Here is a 20,610-nt window from a genome sequence, read left to right as displayed (position 1 = left end):
AAACAGTACAAAAGCTAAAATTGGGCCTAATGTACAGTTATTTTGTAATGGGCCATAATGAGGTGAAATTGGGCCCTTTTCTCCGAGAACTTCAAATTCAAACCCGCGAAGCAAAGCTCAGAGTCGGTTGGCGCGGGTAAATTGGTTTCCCATTGCTACACAGTGAGCAGAAAACCCTAGGAGAGAGAAAGTGAAGCTCTGAGAAAATGGGACACGTAAGCGAGCATCACGAAGCGACGGACGGCTTGGTGAAGCTACTGACGAAGGCGAACCACGATCTGACGATGGTTCAGCCACCGGCTCGAGAGGGAGTTCCAGCAAATCTACCCAGATAACTGCGAACCCAATGAAGCTGGTTTCGAGGATAAAGAAGATTCAAGAAGAATTGTCGACTTTGGAAGACCAGTGCCGCGAACTTCTTTCGGCCAAACAGGTAATTTTCAATTTTTTTCAGATAAAATTAGGAAACTTTAGTTTTTAATTTTGATTTTTGGGTTTTGGGTTTTGAAGGATTTGATTGATAAGGCTAGGACGACTCTGGTTGGGAACAGAAACCAATTGCAGCGGATGGAGGCATCGATGGGAGTTTTCGCCGACGCTGATTCGGATGATTCTGCTTTTGCTAACTTCAACCAGGTTAATTTCTTTTGGGTACATTTCATTTTCATAAATGAAAATATTGGAGCTAGCACATATAGATTGATAGTTGGAGGTACACTTTACGTGATTTCTGTGCTGGAATGCTGGTGAATGCTGTATTTAATTCCCAAGAAATCGAAGCTGTGAATACGGTTTTTTTCCCTTTGCTATGGAAATTGTGGATTGTTGTAATCTGTGATTACAGTATTTGTGTTGTTTGCTGTTGTTGGCAATACCTACATGAACGGTTGTCTAGTTTTCCAGATGGTGTTTTGAGTGTTTGCACCATTTCCAGCAAGCAACCAAGATTAATCTATGGCTCGGCTATGTTTCTAATTATATGCCCGTGCAAAGATATTCTGCGGGTAGCTTTGTGGCGGAACTATGCCTTGCTACATTCAGGATCCAGTCACTTCACCTTTCTTACATTTTTTGGTCTCATACTTAAAACATAAATTTATGACCATATTGATCTCTTATGCAGGTCATTGATGAGTGGACAGTTCAAGTCAGATCAAAAACAGGTAACCTCTTACCGTGAACGCTGTAATTACTGTTGGGAGGAAGTTGATGATGCCGCTGTGTGTAAATATCAGTACTTAGTCGGTAATTAGGGACGAGGTATCAAAATTGGTCCTATTTGTTTCTGTAGAATAAGGAACAGAAGGAATTCTTCACAGCGTGTTCAACTTTTTCATTAACTATGGATTTGTCGATGTTGGTAGTTGCCTTGCTCTTGCAGTGAAACATTGTTTTTGGAGAGATGCAAAATCTTGAAAAATGAATGCCTTTCGTTGCTATAGAGTTGTATAGAGTTTTAGAACATATCTTGATAAAGCGTTGTTGGTGCAGGGGATGAGAACCGGGATTCTGATTCGGAGGATATCAACCAGTTGCTCTTTTCGGCTATAGTCTAAGGCAACTGCTCTTCTTCAGTGAGGTTATTTGTTCATGTCTATTCTGATTACATTTGCTTTGAACATACATTTTATTGGAAGTATAGAAAAGAACTTGTTTTCATTTCTTTCGAAAATACCATCTCGAAATCAATCTGTTCCGGATGTGTTCTCTTGTACATGAGAAGATTTTGCGTTAATACCTGATGTTGCATAGGTAATCAGTATTATACACAGAATCGATCAGGACATGCAAAACTTCGTGCAACTGATGGAGGCAGTGACAGTTTTACATTCCGGAAACTAAGATGAATAAGGTAAACTGGTAAAGGGTGATGTTTAAAAGAATATGTAACTTTCATAACTTGAATGAAGAAGAATTGTTACAACATGAATAAGATGTTACTACAATTTGTATAGCGGCTTCGACGGTTGAAGCTTTCCAAGAGCAGGCATCTCTTTCAAGCAAAGCTACTACTTGGAAACAGGAGGCTGTCCTAACCACTTGGCACGAAAGCCTGTTCCTTTGCAGTCGGAACATCGCATTGATCCCTGGAGAAACACGAGATAGCCGGTTTTTGTTATACACTATTTATAGCAGAAAATGCAAATGCATATCGGAAATTGAAGACTGATAGCAAGAATCACAAACCGGCTCCGTGAAGATTTGACTTACCTTTCCGGTACAAATAACACAACTTGTACTTTTCGAAGAGACTTGGCAGAGCATGTTATCGCCGAGAATAAAGAAGCCTGTTCCGGCACACCATTTGCATTCGATATGACCATTTGAGTTGCAAGAAGAACAAGCAATAGGCCTTGGTTGCTGCAAGTAGCGAAAACATCGAAGATTTAGACAACAATCAATGGATTTGTGTTTGTGTGGATGGTCCAAGGATGTCGAACTCTAATCTGCGCGCATCAACCCTTCATAATGCAATCTTCCACATTCACTAACCACGTAATACCAGATAAGGCCTAATTGGATTAGTAGTTTTGTCATCCGTGGTGATAATGTAATCGGAAGATAGCCAATTAGGATTTAAACCCATGCTAAAGTCACTAGGATTTAAGCTGAAAATAGGTAGTCGGAAGATAGCCAATTAGGATTTAAACCTGTGGTGAAGTCTGTTAGAATTTAAGTTGAAAATTGAAAGTTTCATCAATTCGCTGTTAATTTTTAGCACATGAGCCACACATATAAGACTAAAAAGATAAAGTTAGTCTTACATGTGAGCCTTACGTGATAACAATTAACGGGATGGCTTATGTGGTAACAATTAATGGAGAGTTGACAGAACTTTTAATTTTAGACCTAAATCTTAACAGACTTCACAACAAGGTATAAAAATGCTTTTACCATAAGAGCTATTTTTCGACTACTTTATGACCACAAGAACTAATAATCCAGTTAGGCCTACCAGATATATAAACAACCATCTTTCAATACAGTCTCATGCAGGCAACGAGTATTTCGGTTATAATTTGCGACAGTACCTTCTCGTAAACCAAACCAAATTCTACCCATATATTATCCTTCCATTGCACCAAAAACAGCTAAAATTCAACTTAAATGATATCCGCACTCGTTTTTTTTTTTTTCCTCTCTTTTTTCATGGTCGTTGGATTGAGTAAATCAAACGAGAATTAAGCTATAAAACAAAGAAAAAAGTGCATAACCTACATTTCATCAAGTGCAATCCAAAATTTTCACTCCATTAGGGTTTTGGGCGAGACCTTAGTTATTGAATTTCAATCCAAATTCATAAAATATCATATTCTAAATAAAACCAAAGACAATCAATCAGATTCGAATTACCATAGAGATTAACTCAGTTAATAAGAATTACCTTAGAGATTAACCATGCTTTTTCCATGCGATTAGCGAAATTAGATGAACCTTCATACGAATCCACAGCTGAAGCTCGCACGCCGCAAACCCTTCGGAGGGCCCTCGTGCTTGTACAGTAAGGTACAACAGCCCCGGCACAATTTAGAGCTCCCGACGACGACAGAAAACCATCGTTTGGAATCGGTCTGGCCACAATCGACGGCCTGCAGGACACAGAGCTCGCCATTTTACTCGTCTTCTTCTTCAAGTTCGGGAATCTAGAGAGAGAGAGAATTTTGTTTTTGTTTTTGTTTACGTGGCGGTGTTTTTAACCGTTTTATTGTGGACCAAAACTAACCAAAATTTTCCCTCCTTTTTTTTATGAAACAAGGTGTGCAGCCCACTTTCTTGAATTGGTCCGTGGACTTTGAACCCGTATTTAGAATGGGTCGTAATCAAATTTACGTTTTCGAACTTGATTTGATTACGGCACATGTATTTACTTAGTACATCGATTATTTAATAATATATATATCAATAAATACATGTATCGTAGTCAGTCTCATATATATATTTTTTTCTTTTTTCAAATCATGCTGCAATTAATTTTTTTTAATATCAAATATTATCGATATATTAATTAATGTGTTTTTATTGACTAGATCGGAGATAATTGTACTATGAAACTGTTATAATCTTAACTCATTAACATGTTCTCTTTTCAATTGTTATATCTATGGTTTCTTTATTGATCTCAATCTTCTTCTTTCTGATAGTAATTATATTAAATATCTAATTACAAAGTGATTAAGAGCGTTTGCTATTGCGTTGAATATCATTCGTATGAAAGGATCAATAACACTTGTATGACAGGAATGAGGGTTTTCTTGAATAAATATTTGAACTTGGATTATATTTTTCCACTTTTTTTTTCTTTTGGCTTCAAAGTTGTTGCCTAATACTAGCCAATAAACAAAAACAAATTAATTATGTGTGTATCGGCAAACACAATAATATGTTTTACTTATTTTCTGTGCCGTTTTTTGGGAACCATTTCATGCGTACGTTGAGAAAGAATATGATTCGCGTTCCCTTGTCTAATCAAACAAAATTATCAATATAATTTGGAATCCAACCTTACGAATTGCGTCGTTGGCCTCATTTAAAACTTTAGACGACACATATTGGTATTTATCTCTATTTGTGATGTCATTGACATTGAAGATTAAGATGGAGAAGTACCAAGAAAATGCTTATAATGTGCATCCTGTGTAAGAGGATATGCCAAAGTCCTTAAATGCTATGTGTATATATATGGATGGATATGTGACACCATTTGTCTACACAATTTTTAATGCATGTCTTTTGTTGGAGCCATTTCGTAATGTATTTCAACTATCCGAATGATCTATCTTTTAGGTATTCTCTAAAAAATTATGTCTACCAAATCTAAAACCATAAACCATATAATTGTTGGATTAGTAAGGGTTGATGGTTTCTTTGTAGAACCGTATTCATCTATTTCTTCACTAGAAATAAATGTTTTTATGATTTTGGATTTGTCTAATTTTACAAGGATGATGCATGAATGATGTTTTAAAAAATGGACGATTTGAATCATTAAAATATATTACAAAGTGAACTCAACATAAATATGCGTCAAAAGTTGTGTAAAGCAAGTCGTCCCACCTACTGAAATTACAAAGACCACATCCTTTGTAAGGCTAATTGATATTTAGGATGTAAATGGTGGTAAGCAATTTTCAAGACTTTGACATCAATGTAGTTTCATTGTCATAGCAAGAGATAAGTCTAACCTACTGTGTCTGCTGTCCTCCTTGGCTCCAACCTCCCTTTTATTTATTTCCTTTCTTTTGTGTGTATGCGCGTTTGATTGAATATTCCAAACCAGCGGTGTGAACATAAAGGCAATCCAGGCAAAACCCATAATTTAGTAACCTAAAGTTTTACCACACCATGACTCAGCCAATGAATCCTGTGTCAATATTGCAATAAGTTCCAAGTCAATTTACTTTTTCTTTCGGATAACATTAGCGGTATCAAAATTTTAAACTAAATTTTTGTAAACCAAATAATGTAGATGTTGATGATTGAATTATTATTTAAGTATTGATTAATATGCTTATTTTCTATTGATGATACATCATTTAATTTGAAAATTTGATTTAAAATTTTAATCTTCCTAACATTGTCCTTTCTTTCATTCCTAGCTCCTTGGTCTCACACAGTAAATTATGCTTGAGGTAAGAATTAGAGAGTTTAGAACACGTTGCATACAAGTTTTTCCTTCAAATGATGATCCGATCCGATGCATTATCATTCTAACAAATGTGAGACGTAAAAAGATAGTACAAATAACAAGGTCTAGGGTTTTCACAATTTTTTTTTAGGAAGTCACTTTTGCACATCTTTTTTCGGTTTTTCGTTTTTTTTTTTATTTATTATTATTATTATTTTTTTTTTTTGTCAAATGATAGATTTTAGATTAGATTAGATTAGTCACCGACAAAGTTCGAACCCACGTCGTCATGCAAAAACTCAACTCATTTCCACAACTGTAGTAAAAGGCCACTTCCCGATTTTTGTATTTGGATTGAATGGTTAATGAGAAAAGAGTGCGAAAATTATAATATAAAATAATATGTACGAAATGGTTAAACTATCCCCATAATTAACGACATTCACCCAATAGGCCAATAGTAGTATGAAAAGTCCCCTACACCCCAAAGCCAAAGTCACCATTATAAAGATCCTCCTCTTTTAAACTCTACTCTCTCCATCCATATCACACACTCCTCCCCTCTCTCCCAAACTCCCAACAAAGCAAAACCCATGAATTACATTACTTCTCTTTACTAATCTCTCTCTCTCTCTCTCTCTCTCTCTCTCTCTCTCTCTCTCTCTCCCTAAAAATGGAAAGACATCATCACTCACAACAAAGCAACAGCAACCTCTGCTCGCCAACATCGCCACCCACGACCTTTGTTCAGGCAGACACAAACAACTTCAGAGACCTCGTCCAGAAGCTGACAGGCTTATCCGGCGACTCGGAAAAGCTCCCCGTCACACACCCAGCAAGGCACTACCCTAAAGCACCCACAAGTCCAGGTGACCCCACCGGCCCTCGCCGGTCACCGTTCAAGCTGCAAGAGCGAAGACACACCATGAGCAAACTCGAGATTAAGCTCAGTCTCGCAACCCTACATGGCTCTCAGCCGATTCCGAGTCCCGTCACCCCACTCGGGTTCGAGTCGTTTTCATTCCCGAGTTCTGGTTCCGAGTCGCCGTCGTCTCCAGCAGCGGTGGCCGAGGAGGAGAAGGCAATTGCGGAGAAGGGGTTTTATTTGCACCCTTCGCCGCTCAGTACTCCCAGAGGGGCCGGGCCGCCCGAGTTGCTACCCCTGTTTCCGCTGAGTTCACCCAGTAATAGTGATCACAAGTCTCTACAGTCTCCCTAAATATTAAGTAATTAAGCTTACTTATCAAATTTCTGTTGACCAAAATATATATGTATTTTCTTCCTCCACTTGATTTTTTGGGAATTTGTAATACCAAATATTATCATATATGTGTGTGAGACTTTTCTGTTCGTCGTGCATGCGAGGTTGAATGAAGTTTTTGGCTTTTAATTATTTCTTGTTTGATATATAGACGAGCTGTGACTGTCAACTGAAATTATGACAAATTATCTATCGATTTTATTTACTAAGTCATCAGTTATTATTAGGAAATCATTTATGTCAGTCATTTTTTTCACACGCATGTTAATTTTTGTTATTTGATTCTACTTTATTTTTTCACTCGTTACTAGTCTACTACAAGACCGGTGCAACAAAATATGCTACTTGGTAAATATTATAAACTGATCAATCACATAATCCGTAAAAAAGAATTGTAATGATGCAGACCCATTTTATTTTTATAATAGTTTATAAAAACGAATTTTATTTTTATAATAGTTTATAAAAACGAAATCCAACCCTAATCATTGCCACTTAACTAAGCAAAACTTCGAGCTTTAGTAATCATGGCCGTCCGATGCCTGGGAACGGGATAATCAACGGTGATGATCATTTCCCGCCGGGGGCTAGTTTGGTAGGTTTAGGGTATGAAACCGACGAATGCATGATTTCTTCAGTTCACATGGACACGCCTCTTTTGGTGTACTTGTGGACCGCGATTAAGACCAACACCACTCAATCATTGTTTCTGGTTGCTTTAATTTTGCTAGAATCTCATTTTATGAAAAGTAGAAGGAAATTGACCAATAAAATAGTACAGGTAAATCAAAGTTGAGTTGAAAAAAATTGCTCAAGAAAGACACATAATTATTACTTAAATCGTAGAGCAAAACAGAATTTTGTGATAGTTTTTAACACAATCATATTAAACTATAAGTATAACTGATCTATATATATATACACACACACACACGATAATCTACATTAAATTCATTTAAAATATTGACAAAAAAAATTCAAACTTAAGTTCAAAGTAAAAAACATTGCTTTAACCAACTTATCTAAGTTTATATCAACTACAATTTACACGTTTAACCTACAACTTTCCGGAGGTTTTTGTCAAATTAGACGCGGTATTAGACTAGAACATGTAGTAGTGATATTGATATTGAATTTTGTCAAGGTCTAAAATGATTGGGAGTTTTCACATTCTTGTCTGCTACCTATTTCTCTATCTCACATAATCTTTCATGCTTGTACGTTTTTGCCATTTTGATTGGGTTTCAGACAGTTTCTGTTTCCTTTCACATGCATTTTTCTAAGAGAACCTTCTTGTTGATGATTAGATTCTCTCTCACAAGTCATAAACCAAGTGGTCAATGAATCATTGTCCACTTTCTTTTCTCATGAAATTAGGTCGTTTCTTTTGCTCAATTGTCAATGAATCCATAATAAGCCTGTCTAACTTTCTATAAATCCTCATATAATTAGCAACAATAATGCGAGGTAGATCAACTTTTTAGACCATATTAACATATGGTCCTTTTGACCTCAACATGCCTAAAGGAACACAAATCCAAAGGAAAGTCAAGGCCCAATGAACATGAAAATGTGAAGCCAAGCACTTCAAGGAACCCATTGCCTCTTAGTGTCTTGTTAGCAATCAAGCTAAACACTTCTCCGTAAAGTTTTTTTCGAGCACTAGGTGGTAAGGTGGCTTCTGACAACTTTTAGAAATGGGGTCCCAGGAGCAGAAAGGGCAGGCCTACTGAACCGTCAACTCTAAACCACGTGGCGGCTATACGAGGTAACAGAGGCTTACGAAGGGACATAAATGCTAACAAGTAGGGTCCTCAGGTACGAACTCCCACCAACCCCATGATACCGAGCAAGGCGCTCATTAGCATCATCCCAAGAAAGAACACAAGTGTACTTCCATAAAAGTTGCCTCGTTGCCACGTGTCGGCCAAAGAGATAAGAGACAGTTAGTAGGTCTAATTTGTGCATTTCGGCGCATTAAATGCAAAGGAAGTGATAGGTTCGAGTAAAAGGATTGAAGACTCAAAAAATGGCCTATATAAGGAAGACAATAACCCTTTACAAGGGGTTGGACGATTTGAGAGATAAATTGTACTATTCTAGCCGACTGCTACTTGTAACCTTGTTCTCAATTTATATCAGAAACTTAGTAGACGTGGTCAGTTTTGAGGTGTAAACCACTTAAATCGTGTGGCTATTATCATTTGTTTGCAAAGCCCATGTCCATCAAGGACAAACACTTGACCCAGTCAACCTTTGTTAGCCTCACCAGTTTTAAGCGTAAACAGACCAAATTTGCAAATCATTTGATGTGTCACCAATAAAAAATAAACATATTAACCAACATTTAAGTGATAATCCAATAATCAACAACCATGTAATATAATTTACAAAATATATAATTTAAATAAATAATTTCCTTAGCATTACCCGATTAAAAATTGGAACTACATTTTCTTATGCTACTATAACTAAGCTGCATTTGGAACTAGTTAATGGAAGATGTATGCGTAACATATTACTTATTTGAAACTTGAAATAAGAGGAATTATGTTAATTGGTGAAGTGAAGAACATGCAAGGACATCGACTACCGGATCTCCTAATCAATTTGCTTCATGATTTTTCAAATATTAGATTACGGGATTGTGACATAATTTTTTTTTATTGTGCATATGTCAATACATACAAAGAAAGTTAAAAATTAGAATACTTTTAGGGAATTATTATTAGCACTCCAAAAATCTCATTTTACACTCCTCACAAGTGTATTTTTCTTTCTAATTATAGAAAATTTGGTGTCACATCCTGACCTGGGCGAGACCACTTCTCGGGCCCGACTCCACCGTAGCAAGATATTGTCCGTTTTGGGCCCCCAGCACACCTTCACCGTTTTGTTTCTGGGAACTCACATGAGAACTTCCCGATGGATCACCCATCCTGGGAATACTCTCGCGCGCTACTCGCTTAACTTCGGAGTTCCCATGGAACCCAAAGCCAGTGAGCTCCCAAAAGGCCTCGTGCTAGGTAGGGATGGAATATGCATATAAGGATTACTCCCCTGGGCGATGTGGGATGTCACAATCCACCCCCCTTAGGGGTCCGACGTCCTCGTTGGCACACCACGACCAGGGTTAGGCTTTGATACCAAATTGTCACATCCCGGCCTGGACGGGACCACTTCCCGGGCTCGACTCCATCGTAGCACGATATTGTCCGCTTTGGGCCCCTAGCACACCCTCACAATTTTGTTTTTGGGAACTCACACGAGAACTTCTTGATGGGTCACCCATCCTGGGAATGCTCTCGCGCACTACTTGCTTAACTTTGGAGTTCCCATGGAACCCGAAACCAATGAGCTCCCAAAAGGCCTCGTGCGAGGTAGGGATGGGAATATACATATAAGGAGTGAGGCCCCCAGCACACCCTTACGGTTTTGTTTCTGGGAACTCACACGAGAACTTCCCGATAGGTCACCCATCCTGGGAATGCTCTCGCGCACTACTCGCTTAACTTCGGAGTTCCCATGGAACCCGAAGCCAGTGAGCTCCCAAAAGGCCTTGTGCTAGGTAGGGATGGCAATATACATATAAGGATCACTCCCCTGGGCGATGTGGGATGTCACAATCCACCTCCTTAGGGGCCCAACGTCATCGTCGACACACCATGACTAGGGTTAGGCTTTGATACCAAATTGTCACATCCCAGCCCGGGCCGGATCACTTCCCGGGCCCACTCCACCACCGTAGCACGATATTGTCCGCTTTGGGCCCCGACCACGCCCTCACAATTTTGTTTCTAGGAACTCACACGAGAACTTCCTGATGGGTCACTTATCCTGGGAATGCTCTCGTGCGCTACTCGCTTAACTTCGGAGTTCCCATGGAACCCGAAGCCAGTGAACTCCCAAAAGGCCTCATGCTAGGTAGGGATGAGAATATACATATAAGGATCACTCCCCTGGGCGATGTGGGATGTCACATTTAGAGTGTCAAATGAGATTTTTGGAGTGCTAATAACAATTCTCTACTTTTAATACCTATATGTTAATCACCGCAAAAAAAAAATAATAATAATAATCATAAATTGATAATAAATCCGAAATGCGTTTCAAGTAAGTATACATGTTATTAGTGTAAATAAGAAAAATTAAAAAAAACTAAGGGCTCATTAGGAAGCTTTTTTGGCGAAAATGTTTTTAATATTAATCTTTAGCAAAAATGCAAGTGAATCTTGGAAAAGTATTTAAAGTGTTTCATGCAAGAAGCATATAACTGACACTTATTGCAGGAAGCACCTCAAGTGCTTTTGGAACCCAAAAATATTTCTCTAAAAGCATTTTCAATTATCTTAAAAACACTTCTAAAATAACTCTAAGATTAATACTTTGGATATGGGGTTGAAAATAGACAAGAGTGTAGTAAGTCATGTGTGTGAGATGGAGATATGAGCAACGTTAGATTGTCAATATCACACTTATTCCTTCATGTCTAAAAGTTAAAGCTTCTTAATCCAGCAAAGATGGAAATCAAGGATTAATTTGGTACCTTTCAATTGCCACCGGTTGCTCTCTCAATTTACTATTGGTTGCTAAGTTATAAGGGGGGAGAGTTGCCATGAACATTGAACCGTATGCTTATACATCAATTTGAACAGAGTAAACTTTCTTTTCATTTTTCCTTAAGCCTAAACACAATTATGTCATTGCTTACCAAACTTGTTGCCACTTTGATCATTGGGGAAGCATAATAGTGTGGAACTTGGATCATCCAAAGTGATTTGTCCTTGGTTATTCTTCTATAGAAACTAATAATTTAGCCAACAAGGATTGGCTTAGTTAGTAAGGTCCCTGCTTTATGTGTCGCTCCACAAAAGTTCAAATCCCCCCGCCAGTAGTTCTCATTAGTGCACGATCAGTAAAGTCATACGTAAATCCATATTGGTGGCAGTTGACAGTTAAGTACCACACTTAAGTTCTTTTGGTATGCGCTGACACTGGTGGTGAGAGTAACCAATCTTCTCCTAAACTTTTTAAAACCGCAGAAACTAATAATTTACAAAATTTGATATCTTCAAAAGAGATGTCAAATTTTAAAATAAGAGTATCTCCAAATGATATGTCAAATTATAAATAGAAAATTTAAATTTGACATCCTATGTGGCACTTTGACATCTTTCAAAATTTTGTTTTCCACCTGATATGTCAAATTAAACTAGTATTTTATTACATTAAACTATTATAATAAATGTTTTAAAACAAAAATAATAATAAGATTAATAAAATGTATTTAATAATCAATTTTTAAAAAAAATTGAAGCTGCTGTTATTTTGGCAACAAGGGTAAGGGTTGTTGATTCATGTCATGCCACATTAGATTTGGCTTTTCAGTTGAAAAGCATTGTTGTTGTCTTTTTTTACTGTTAGTGCTGATTTGTACATTTTGATATCTTCTTTGGGAAAGATCTAATTTAGCTGAGTTGCACTGTATAGCATTCTTAGTTAAAGTGCATAATGAACTAGAAGTATAAAATCTAATTAATCTCAAACTTGTAAATTATCATGAAGGTACTTAGTCACAAACTTCATGTTGAAAATTTGAGATTAAGGCTTTCTTACCAAATTTATTTTGAAATAAGGCAAGCCATCCCAATTAGCATGCCTAAGTACAAAGTTGATCTCTCAATCCACTAATTAGGTAATGTGTTACACTAGGAAGGCTGGTGTGATCTCTTATCAGTCTAATCCCTCAGAGCCTCGCATGCTTGTTGAGGATAGATTTCAATCCCTAATTCTGATTTAGAAACTTATAATTCGTCACCTGCATTAATCTAAGTCCTATGGTAATTTGGTTAAATGGATTCAATCTCTAGTTAAGGAGGTCCCAAGTTTAAATTTTGTAGATATACGAAAATTATCGAGGGTATGATATACTCTATGAAATCTTGGTCCATTTACGTTTTTAGTTTTTTTTTTTTTTTGAGATATATATATATATATATATATATATATATACACATATATAAAATTTATGAAAGAATGCAGAGATGAAAAAAGGTCAAAGAGGGGAAGAAATTAAAAAAATATATACATGAACGAAATCAAACGGTAGAAAATGAAAGCAACTTAAAATAGTTTTAAATTTAGTTTTCAATTTTATATTCCTTTTCTTATACATTCTTCAACATCTTTCTCAGGTCTCATCATCTCTCATCAAGTCTTATATCCCTCATTTTCCTCATGTATTTCCTTTAGGTCTTTAAGAACAAGTCCATCCCATTAAGGTAATAATTTTCCTGTCAATTGTGTAAGGCCTTCCACAATAGGCTGAAAAAAATGAGTGTGATATCAATATATTGAACTCATATAAGAATTGAACTCTTTTAATATGCCGAAAAACTCAACGTGATACCAATATATTGAACTTACACTAGTATAGCAGTAGTGTTATAGATATTACACTCAGGTTGTGTGATTTCTATATACAAGTGTCACACTCACTCAAACTAAAAGGCCTAACACAAATAAAATAAAATAAAATTAAAAAAAACTACACACTGAAAATAAAATGATTAACAACGTTGTAAAACCCTCATAACAAATTCCTCGGGGCATGAAATATCCTCTTAACATATGCCCTATGAACTAATCTCTCCATGTACCAGAAAAGCTTTTACTTTAAGACAAATAAAATCAAGCAATTCTCAAACCCTGCCACATGAGCTAAAAAAACAGCCATGATTGTGAGAGTTGAACTCTCACTTTCTCAGTGGTTAGGGTTTGCAACTTTGCACATATTCTCTGATATAATAAAGCTTTTGAAATTTGTTAGTGGATTTGAGCATATGGGAATGGGGATGGATGAGAAGTAGTGTGATTAGATGAGAGCATATACTGCAAAAAGGAATAAGCAATAAGCAATAAGCACTTCTTGACCTGCATCTGCTTCCACTTTTTGTGATAAGAAAAATTCTAAATCCCTTGCAGAAAAAGGTAATGCCTTTGCCCCCATAAAATCATTGCTAATGTAAGAAAGAATTGGACCACTATTAAATTAAAAATATTCATTTATGCTCCATTTTATGGAGTTGAGATCCTCGTCGGATGTCTATGTTTAGAATTGACAGATTAGGAAATTCGGACCGTTTAAGAAAAAGAGAGAGAGGGAGACCTGAGCCGTTCAAATGCTTGGTTTTGTGTGAAGTGAGCCAATAAGATGAGCTAATGAGGGCCACATGATTTAATTTGAGTGGTCCAAATTTCCACGTCTGTCAGTTCCGGACACATAGATCAAGAGAGGATGTCAATTCCATTTTCTACACAATTTGTTCCCTCTTGCTCCATAAAATATTCATTTATGCTCCATTTTATGGAGTTGAGATCCTTGTCGAATGTCTATGTTCAGAATTGATAGATTAGGAAATTTGGACCGTTTAAGAAAAAGAGAGATAAGGAGACCTGAGTCGTTCAAATGCTTGGTTTTGTGTGAAGTGAACCAATAAGATGAGCTAATGAGGGCCACATGATTTAATTTGAGTGGTCTGAAATTCCGCGTCTCTCAGTTTCGGACACATAAATTGAGAGAGGATGTCAATTCCATTTTCTACACAATTTGTTCCCTCTTGACATGTCAAAGTGCATTATGTGATGTCATGACCAATTTAGGAGTGCATAGAATAGACTTGTCTGCTGCCTATCCGTTAAACATGATTTTTGTCAAACATATATATGCTTTAATGATGCCTCCATAGAATTTCACAAGCCTTGTGCTCTTTTACTCCTTTTTATTCTCTTTCCAACATGAGAGATGTTTGATTTTGTTTAAAGTGTCAACGTATATGCTACTTTAATCAAATATAAAGTACGGGAATAGAGATTCAAACTTGAGTGTAGAATGAGAACATCTACTTTAACTTGTTGGTAATAGATGAACAACTTCTCAAGTTCAACCGGGTGTCCTTGTAACTTGTTGGTTACGTTACATCCCGAGTTCAACATGTCTGGGTTTCGATGAACCTCAGTTGACCAAAAAAACACTAGAACTAAAGATATTAGTATTTACTTGATACGTACAATTTGTAGAGGAAGATGAAGCTATTCTATCTTGGGTTGGTTCGGGCATTACGGGTTTGGGCTTTCTTTCCCGGAATGGGCCTACCGGCCTTTGATAATTGTCTTCCGGCCCAACTTGATCCTACAACTTTGGTCACTATGAGCCCAATTTCGGCAGTACCAACAAAAGTTGGTCGGTGAACAAGAAACCCAAAAGGCCGGTGCTTCTGGACGGTCCACTTGAGTCAAATGGCATATAAATCACATGGGCTGCTGATAATTTAATTCTTTTAATAAATTGAGAGTTTTCAATCAAAATTTAAAATGATTCTCTAAAATTTAAAGAGTATTCAGTAAATAGTTTATTAAATTCTTAAAAATCTGAGTTTATTCAATTGGGATTTAAAAAATTTATAATATTCAAGTTAAAAAAGTTGAGGAATTGAAGAGATTTCGTACCGTATTTTAAAGTATTCGCAAATCTCACATCTCTCCTCAGATTTCTAGAGACTTGAATCAAATTTTACGTGAAATTTTTACAAATCAATTAAATTTCATTGAATATATGAATCTATAAATACATTAAAATCTCTCAAAATCTCAATAGAATACATCAATTTCAATGTAAATCGCATGATGATTTTATTTTCCCCTTTTTGCTCCAACAAAAAGAGAAAAAGTCTAAAATAATCAAGCGTTGCACATAATTTAATCCCGTAAAGCTTTCATGTGGTGTAGGCAAACGTGTTCATTGATTTGTTTTGGCTTTCACATCTTCTTAATTTATATTTACAAAATGACACAAAAATAGTTGACTATTTAATAGAGCGACTATTGACTAAATATGGACGCCAACACCTATTTTGGTCATTCAGTATGTTCCAACCTTAAGTGGATTCTCATGTACAATGAACTTTTTGAAAGTGACATCATGCAATTTTAGGTTGTTGACCTAATACGAATAGGGTTGTGTTAAGATCAATCGTAGCATCGATAGGAAAATAACTGATTGATGAGCTTTTGGCCTGCTGCGTGGGGGTAATTAGAGGCAGACAACACAGGGCAATGAGCAGAGATTTGAGTGACTTGTTAAAGTTGTCGAACAACAAACAATCATGTCATCCCAAACTTCGCATATTAACGGTTGACTGTAACATTCTATAAGATCGAAAAAGATCGTGCAAAAGGTTCAATACATCTTGTTGGGGATTTTTTTTTATTTGAACTCATCACACCTCAATCATTTGATTTGGTAGTAGGCGTGAATTAAACCAATTAATTAGGATAGTGTATTCGTTTTCTTTTATACTTTAAAGAGACCGTAGACCAGCTTGGGTTTAGGTAAACCAAACCAAACCCAGCCCAGTCGAGTTAAAAGACAACCCTTCCCCTTATCAATTTTGTGCCCAATATACCAAAGAATCTCCTCCTCCTCTCTCCCTGTCACGCGCGCGCACATGTACACACCAAAATCCTCTCTATGTGGCCACAAAACCTCCGTCTAGATTTCCACTTCGTTAACTTCACTCTCTTTCCAAAACCCCCACATTCCCTTCCCCTCTCTCTTCCTTCCAAGCTTTTACTAACCTTGTTCTCTTCTGGCGTTTCATTTTCCAGACGTTCTGCTCAAAACCCAATTCAATATTTGACCGCCATGTTTTAATCTCTCGAACCCGGAAATCCCACCATGCATAACCCTTCAGTCGCAACTCAGGAACCCAGTCCGGTCTACGACCTCGTTTCGCAATTGGGTCGGTTCGCCTTCAGCTCAGGGCCTCATAGCAGCTCCGGTTCTGATGGACACTCCTCGTTTTTGTCCAATTTCTTGTATTTCGACGCCTTTGGGGGTGCTTCAGTCGCCGGAAAGAAGGCCAAGGTCGGCGTTTCAGCTTCACTGAGCTTGAGCAGTCGCGGCGGTTTGGGAATTTGGAGGAGTGTGACGGAGTTTAATCGGGCTATACGGTTCCACTGTGACAAATTCCCAATTGGGTTTGCTTCTGTTCGCGTCGGGTCTGGGGACGGAAATGGAAATGGGTCGGATAACGGCGTTGGGGACAATAGCAATGTGTTGGTAGAAGATGGAGGCGGAGTTAACGATAATGGGATTGCGTTGAATGGTGTGAAGGCGGAGAGACCCAAGAAAGTTTTGATTTTGATGAGTGACACCGGCGGCGGCCACCGTGCTTCTGCGGAGGCGATCAAGGCGGCGTTTAATGAGGAATTTGGTGATGAATATCAGGTCAGTTATTTTGAATTTAGTTAGAAAGTTTCAACTTTGTTACGAAACTTGTATTTGATCGTTTGACTTATGTAGAGAGAAATCAGAATTACATGAAAACTTTGTAATGTTAGTTGACTGGTAGTTCTACAGCAATGTAATAACATGACGCCGTAAGAAATTAGATCTCGAAAAGTATAAATTTTTATCTGTTCCCACACAATTTCATTAGTTAAATTGAATACATGAGGGAGAAAGCAAATGGACGTGTGAGTGCATATTTGTTGATCATATTTTCGGTTAAGAGTGCATATCGCAGGTGTTTGTTACTGACTTATGGTCGGATCATACGCCTTGGCCATTTAATCAACTTCCCAGGAGCTATAATTTCTTGGTGAAACACGGGCCGTTATGGAAAATGACATATTATGGAACTGCTCCGCGTCTGGTGCATCAATCTAATTTTGCAGCAACTTCTACATTTATAGCTCGGTAAGAATTTTTTCGTTAAAGGTTACTGCTTATAATTCATTTAGTCTGTTTTGCTAAGGTAGTTGTACATTCTTTTGCTTCATGTAAAAGTTGACCACATGTATTAAATTAACTCATAACATGCCTTTCAAAGTTCGAATGGTTATTTATTGCAGCAGCCGTTGACTATAAGTTTTAGTGATTAAAACAGGTTTCAGGAATTTAAAACATTTTTAATCATGTCTCTTATGCACTATAAGTTCATAAATTTAGATATATAAGTGCCATTTTCAAGGAAATAATTAATCCTGTTTTGGCAGATTTAAAACCCTGTGAGGAAAACACCAGATAGGATTACAAACGCAGAAAATGAGCACATTTGTCTAATATTCACGATTTTTTTTTTTATAAGTTTCGTCAAATTATGGTTCAAAGATGGCTTTTTCAGCAGTACATCGTGGTTGATATCCTCTAATTCTGTTTCATTTTGCAGGGAGGTTGCCAAAGGACTGATGAAATACCAGCCGGATATTATTATCAGTGTGCATCCGCTGATGCAACATGTACCACTTCGGGTCTTGAGGGGAAAGGGTCTATTGAAGAAGATAGTTTTTACCACAGTTGTCACGGATTTAAGTACTTGTCATCCTACATGGTTAGTTTTGCACAAAGCTTCCATTAGGAAAATATAGCCTCTTTTTTCCAAACATACCTTTGATATTTTATGTCTTGATTTCCAGGTTTCATAAGCTTGTAACGAGATGCTATTGCCCAACAAATGAGGTTGCGAAGAGGGCATTGAAAGCTGGACTCCAGCCTTCCCAAATCAAGGTTTATGGCCTCCCTGTGCGGCCTAGCTTTGTCAAGCCTGTGCGACCAAAGGTTGGTTACTGATCAACTAAACTTTTTAACCTTGATGTAATTGGTTGTACGACCACAAGAAACCAGCAAGTGGTGTGATATTAAAAGGATTGGAAATTTGAAATATGTGGTTGTAAGCTGCCAAATGGATTATGATGATTTGCAGATAATATTCTCCCGTATAAGTTCTGGTGAAAGCATTTATCACAGTGGTATTAGATTTACACGTTCCATGATTGTAGACGGTGGTTTTGAATAAATGTTTGTCATGTTTGATTTATTTCACTGCAGGCTGAACTTCGGAGAGAACTAGGAATGGAGGAGGATCTTCCCGCTGTGTTGCTAATGGGAGGAGGAGAAGGAATGGGTCCTATCGAAGCTACGGCTCGGGAACTTGGGAATGCATTATATGACGAGAATCTTGGGGAGCCTGTAGGTCAGGTCCTTGTCATATGTGGTCGCAACAAAAAGCTTGCAAACAAGTTGCTTTCGATCGACTGGAAGATCCCTGTCCAGGTAGTTTTATACTTCTGAAGGGAAAGTCGGAAATGCAGCATTAGTATTTATAAACAGAAGTTAGTAGCTAAAATTGATTGACATTGTAGGTGAAGGGGTTTGTTACTAAAATGGAGGAATGCATGGGAGCTTGCGATTGCATTATTACGAAGGTAAGGTTGTCAACAGTCATAAAAATTAAAAACCATGACAGTCTTGAATATTTCGTTATCAACCAATTAGTCTACTTCTTTTGAATAGGCCGGTCCAGGGACAATTGCAGAAGCCATGATAAGAGGCCTCCCGATTATTCTGAACGATTACATTGCCGGACAGGTAATGGTGATTTAATTTACTTTTCATTGTGCTGCTATGTCTTGGGAATCCCCTCACTGGAAAATGTAGCCAATGACTGTTTCTTGTCACTGTAGGAAGTTGGGAATGTACCATATGTCGTTGACAACGGGTGTGGAAAATATTCTAAATCTCCGGAAGAGATAGCAAGGATCGTCGCTGATTGGTTTGGTCCGAAAGCAGATGAGCTAAAGGCAATGTCGGAAAATGCACTGAAGCTGGCAAAGCCTGATTCTGTGTTCAAGATTGTTCATGATCTTCACGAGCTCGTTAGACAACGGAGCCTTGTACAGCAATTATGTACAACATAACCCTATTTTCCCCCAACCAATTTTGTTTACCAGTCCTCTAATCGATCGAAACCACGCTCTTCTCCCCTTCTCATTTCACTCCCTTGTTATGCTGTTTATGTCAAATAAAAAACAATAATGTTATAATTTTCATATTAATATAGCGTATCAGGCTATCAGCGTGATTGTGAACTCTTAATGTACAATTTAGGAGATGGTGTTGCCTTGGACGGCAAGTCTTTTTATTCATCCTCCATGGCTTTTCATTGCTTCAATGGCGCACGAAGAGTATCCCAGCAAGTGGAAGATCAAGAAGGAGCCGACGGCTGCCGAGGCCGGAGGATGTTGCCTCTGTTTAGACATGAACGACGGCGAGACGCGACCAAAACAAAATCAGAAGAGAATTACAAAGGACTCGCTTAAACACACCACCCATTGGATACCCATTGTTCAGACCTATTGGTTGTGTTTGGAGGCTATTGGCGTCTTAATTTTATCGAAGTGTAGATCATTTGGTCATGTCAATCGAATTGAGATACATTACGACAAAAATATTCATATGAATTATGTTTTAGCATCTTGAGTCAGAGAGATAATTACAAAGGGGCTAGCTTAAACACACCCACCCCCATACACCCCAATGTCATGAATTCAGTTCCTCCACCCCATCAAATGTATCAATTTACAAAAAAGAAAAGGAGATCTCAAGAAAAAGAAAGGGAAAGGAAAGGAGAGCTAGTTAAACTTGAACATGTTGGATTATATGATTTGGTCTATATATGCTCCAATTTGCTTATTGATGCTGTATTTGTTTATACATACATACAATCTTTCTCACATTTTATATCTGCCATGAATCTTAAAAAGACAACATTTCACACGTTTAAAATCATGATTTTCTTCATCTTATTATGTGATAATGTGAGAGACACTTTCTATGAAGTTAGCACACTTAAAACATTAAAAGTAGAATAATAGATGGCTA

At 37.4% G+C, this 20,610-nt stretch overlaps 3 protein-coding genes and 1 non-coding gene across 4 annotated transcripts; 3 read left to right on the top strand and 1 right to left on the bottom strand.

Moving 5' to 3' along the window:
- The first annotated feature begins 117 nt into the window (after positions 1–117).
- On the top strand, positions 118–1,700 carry LOC103949701. The gene is made up of 4 exons (XR_007259860.1): positions 118–433; positions 511–636; positions 1,124–1,163; positions 1,492–1,700. It is a non-coding gene; the product is annotated as an uncharacterized LOC103949701 (transcript).
- Positions 1,642–3,653, bottom strand: LOC103949700. Its single transcript, XM_009360810.3, has 3 exons — positions 3,386–3,653; positions 2,212–2,361; positions 1,642–2,087 (listed from the first exon to the last, which is right to left on the bottom strand). Exons 1-3 carry the CDS (start codon positions 3,611–3,613, stop codon positions 2,010–2,012), a joined length of 456 nt encoding a protein of 151 aa, XP_009359085.1. The 5' UTR covers positions 3,614–3,653; the 3' UTR covers positions 1,642–2,009.
- A 2,470-nt stretch (positions 3,654–6,123) lies between these two features.
- On the top strand, positions 6,124–7,019 carry LOC103949702 (VQ motif-containing protein 11-like). The gene is made up of 2 exons (XM_048588512.1): positions 6,124–6,263; positions 6,294–7,019. The coding sequence occupies exon 2, from the start codon at positions 6,300–6,302 to the stop codon at positions 6,843–6,845; it is 546 nt and encodes a 181-aa protein (XP_048444469.1). The 5' UTR covers positions 6,124–6,263; positions 6,294–6,299; the 3' UTR covers positions 6,846–7,019.
- Positions 7,020–16,526: 9,507 nt separating this feature from the next.
- Positions 16,527–19,817, top strand: LOC103949703 (probable monogalactosyldiacylglycerol synthase, chloroplastic). Its single transcript, XM_009360815.3, has 8 exons — positions 16,527–17,175; positions 17,474–17,646; positions 18,119–18,280; positions 18,366–18,507; positions 18,778–19,002; positions 19,092–19,154; positions 19,243–19,317; positions 19,413–19,817. Exons 1-8 carry the CDS (start codon positions 16,624–16,626, stop codon positions 19,644–19,646), a joined length of 1,626 nt encoding a protein of 541 aa, XP_009359090.2. The 5' UTR covers positions 16,527–16,623; the 3' UTR covers positions 19,647–19,817.
- The last annotated feature ends 793 nt before the right edge of the window (positions 19,818–20,610 follow it).

The sequence above is a fragment of a genome, unplaced genomic scaffold, assembly GCF_019419815.1.
Source record: "Pyrus x bretschneideri cultivar Hongxiangsu unplaced genomic scaffold, Pyrus_bretschneideri_v1 Contig28, whole genome shotgun sequence".
Classification (NCBI taxonomy): Eukaryota; Viridiplantae; Streptophyta; class Magnoliopsida; order Rosales; family Rosaceae; genus Pyrus; species Pyrus x bretschneideri.
This window is presented reverse-complemented; position numbering and strand designations above follow the sequence as displayed.

Bases quoted from the DNA above. Each gene is read 5' to 3' on its own strand.
- LOC103949700 (XM_009360810.3), bottom strand. From the start codon at position 3,613: ATGGCGAGCTCTGTGTCCTGCAGGCCGTCGATTGTGGCCAGACCGATT. The intron at 2,362-3,385 runs GTAATTCTTATT...CGCTACTTGCAG, and splicing joins AAGCATGGTTAATCTCTAAG to CAACCAAGGCCTATTGCTTG. The intron at 2,088-2,211 runs GTAAGTCAAATC...GTGTTTCTCCAG, and splicing joins GTGTTATTTGTACCGGAAAG to GGATCAATGCGATGTTCCGA.
- LOC103949702 (XM_048588512.1), top strand. From the start codon at position 6,300: ATGGAAAGACATCATCACTCACAACAAAGCAACAGCAACCTCTGCTCG.
- LOC103949703 (XM_009360815.3), top strand. From the start codon at position 16,624: ATGCATAACCCTTCAGTCGCAACTCAGGAACCCAGTCCGGTCTACGAC. The intron at 17,647-18,118 runs GTAAGAATTTTT...TTCATTTTGCAG, and splicing joins ACTTCTACATTTATAGCTCG to GGAGGTTGCCAAAGGACTGA. The intron at 18,508-18,777 runs GTTGGTTACTGA...ATTTCACTGCAG, and splicing joins TCAAGCCTGTGCGACCAAAG to GCTGAACTTCGGAGAGAACT.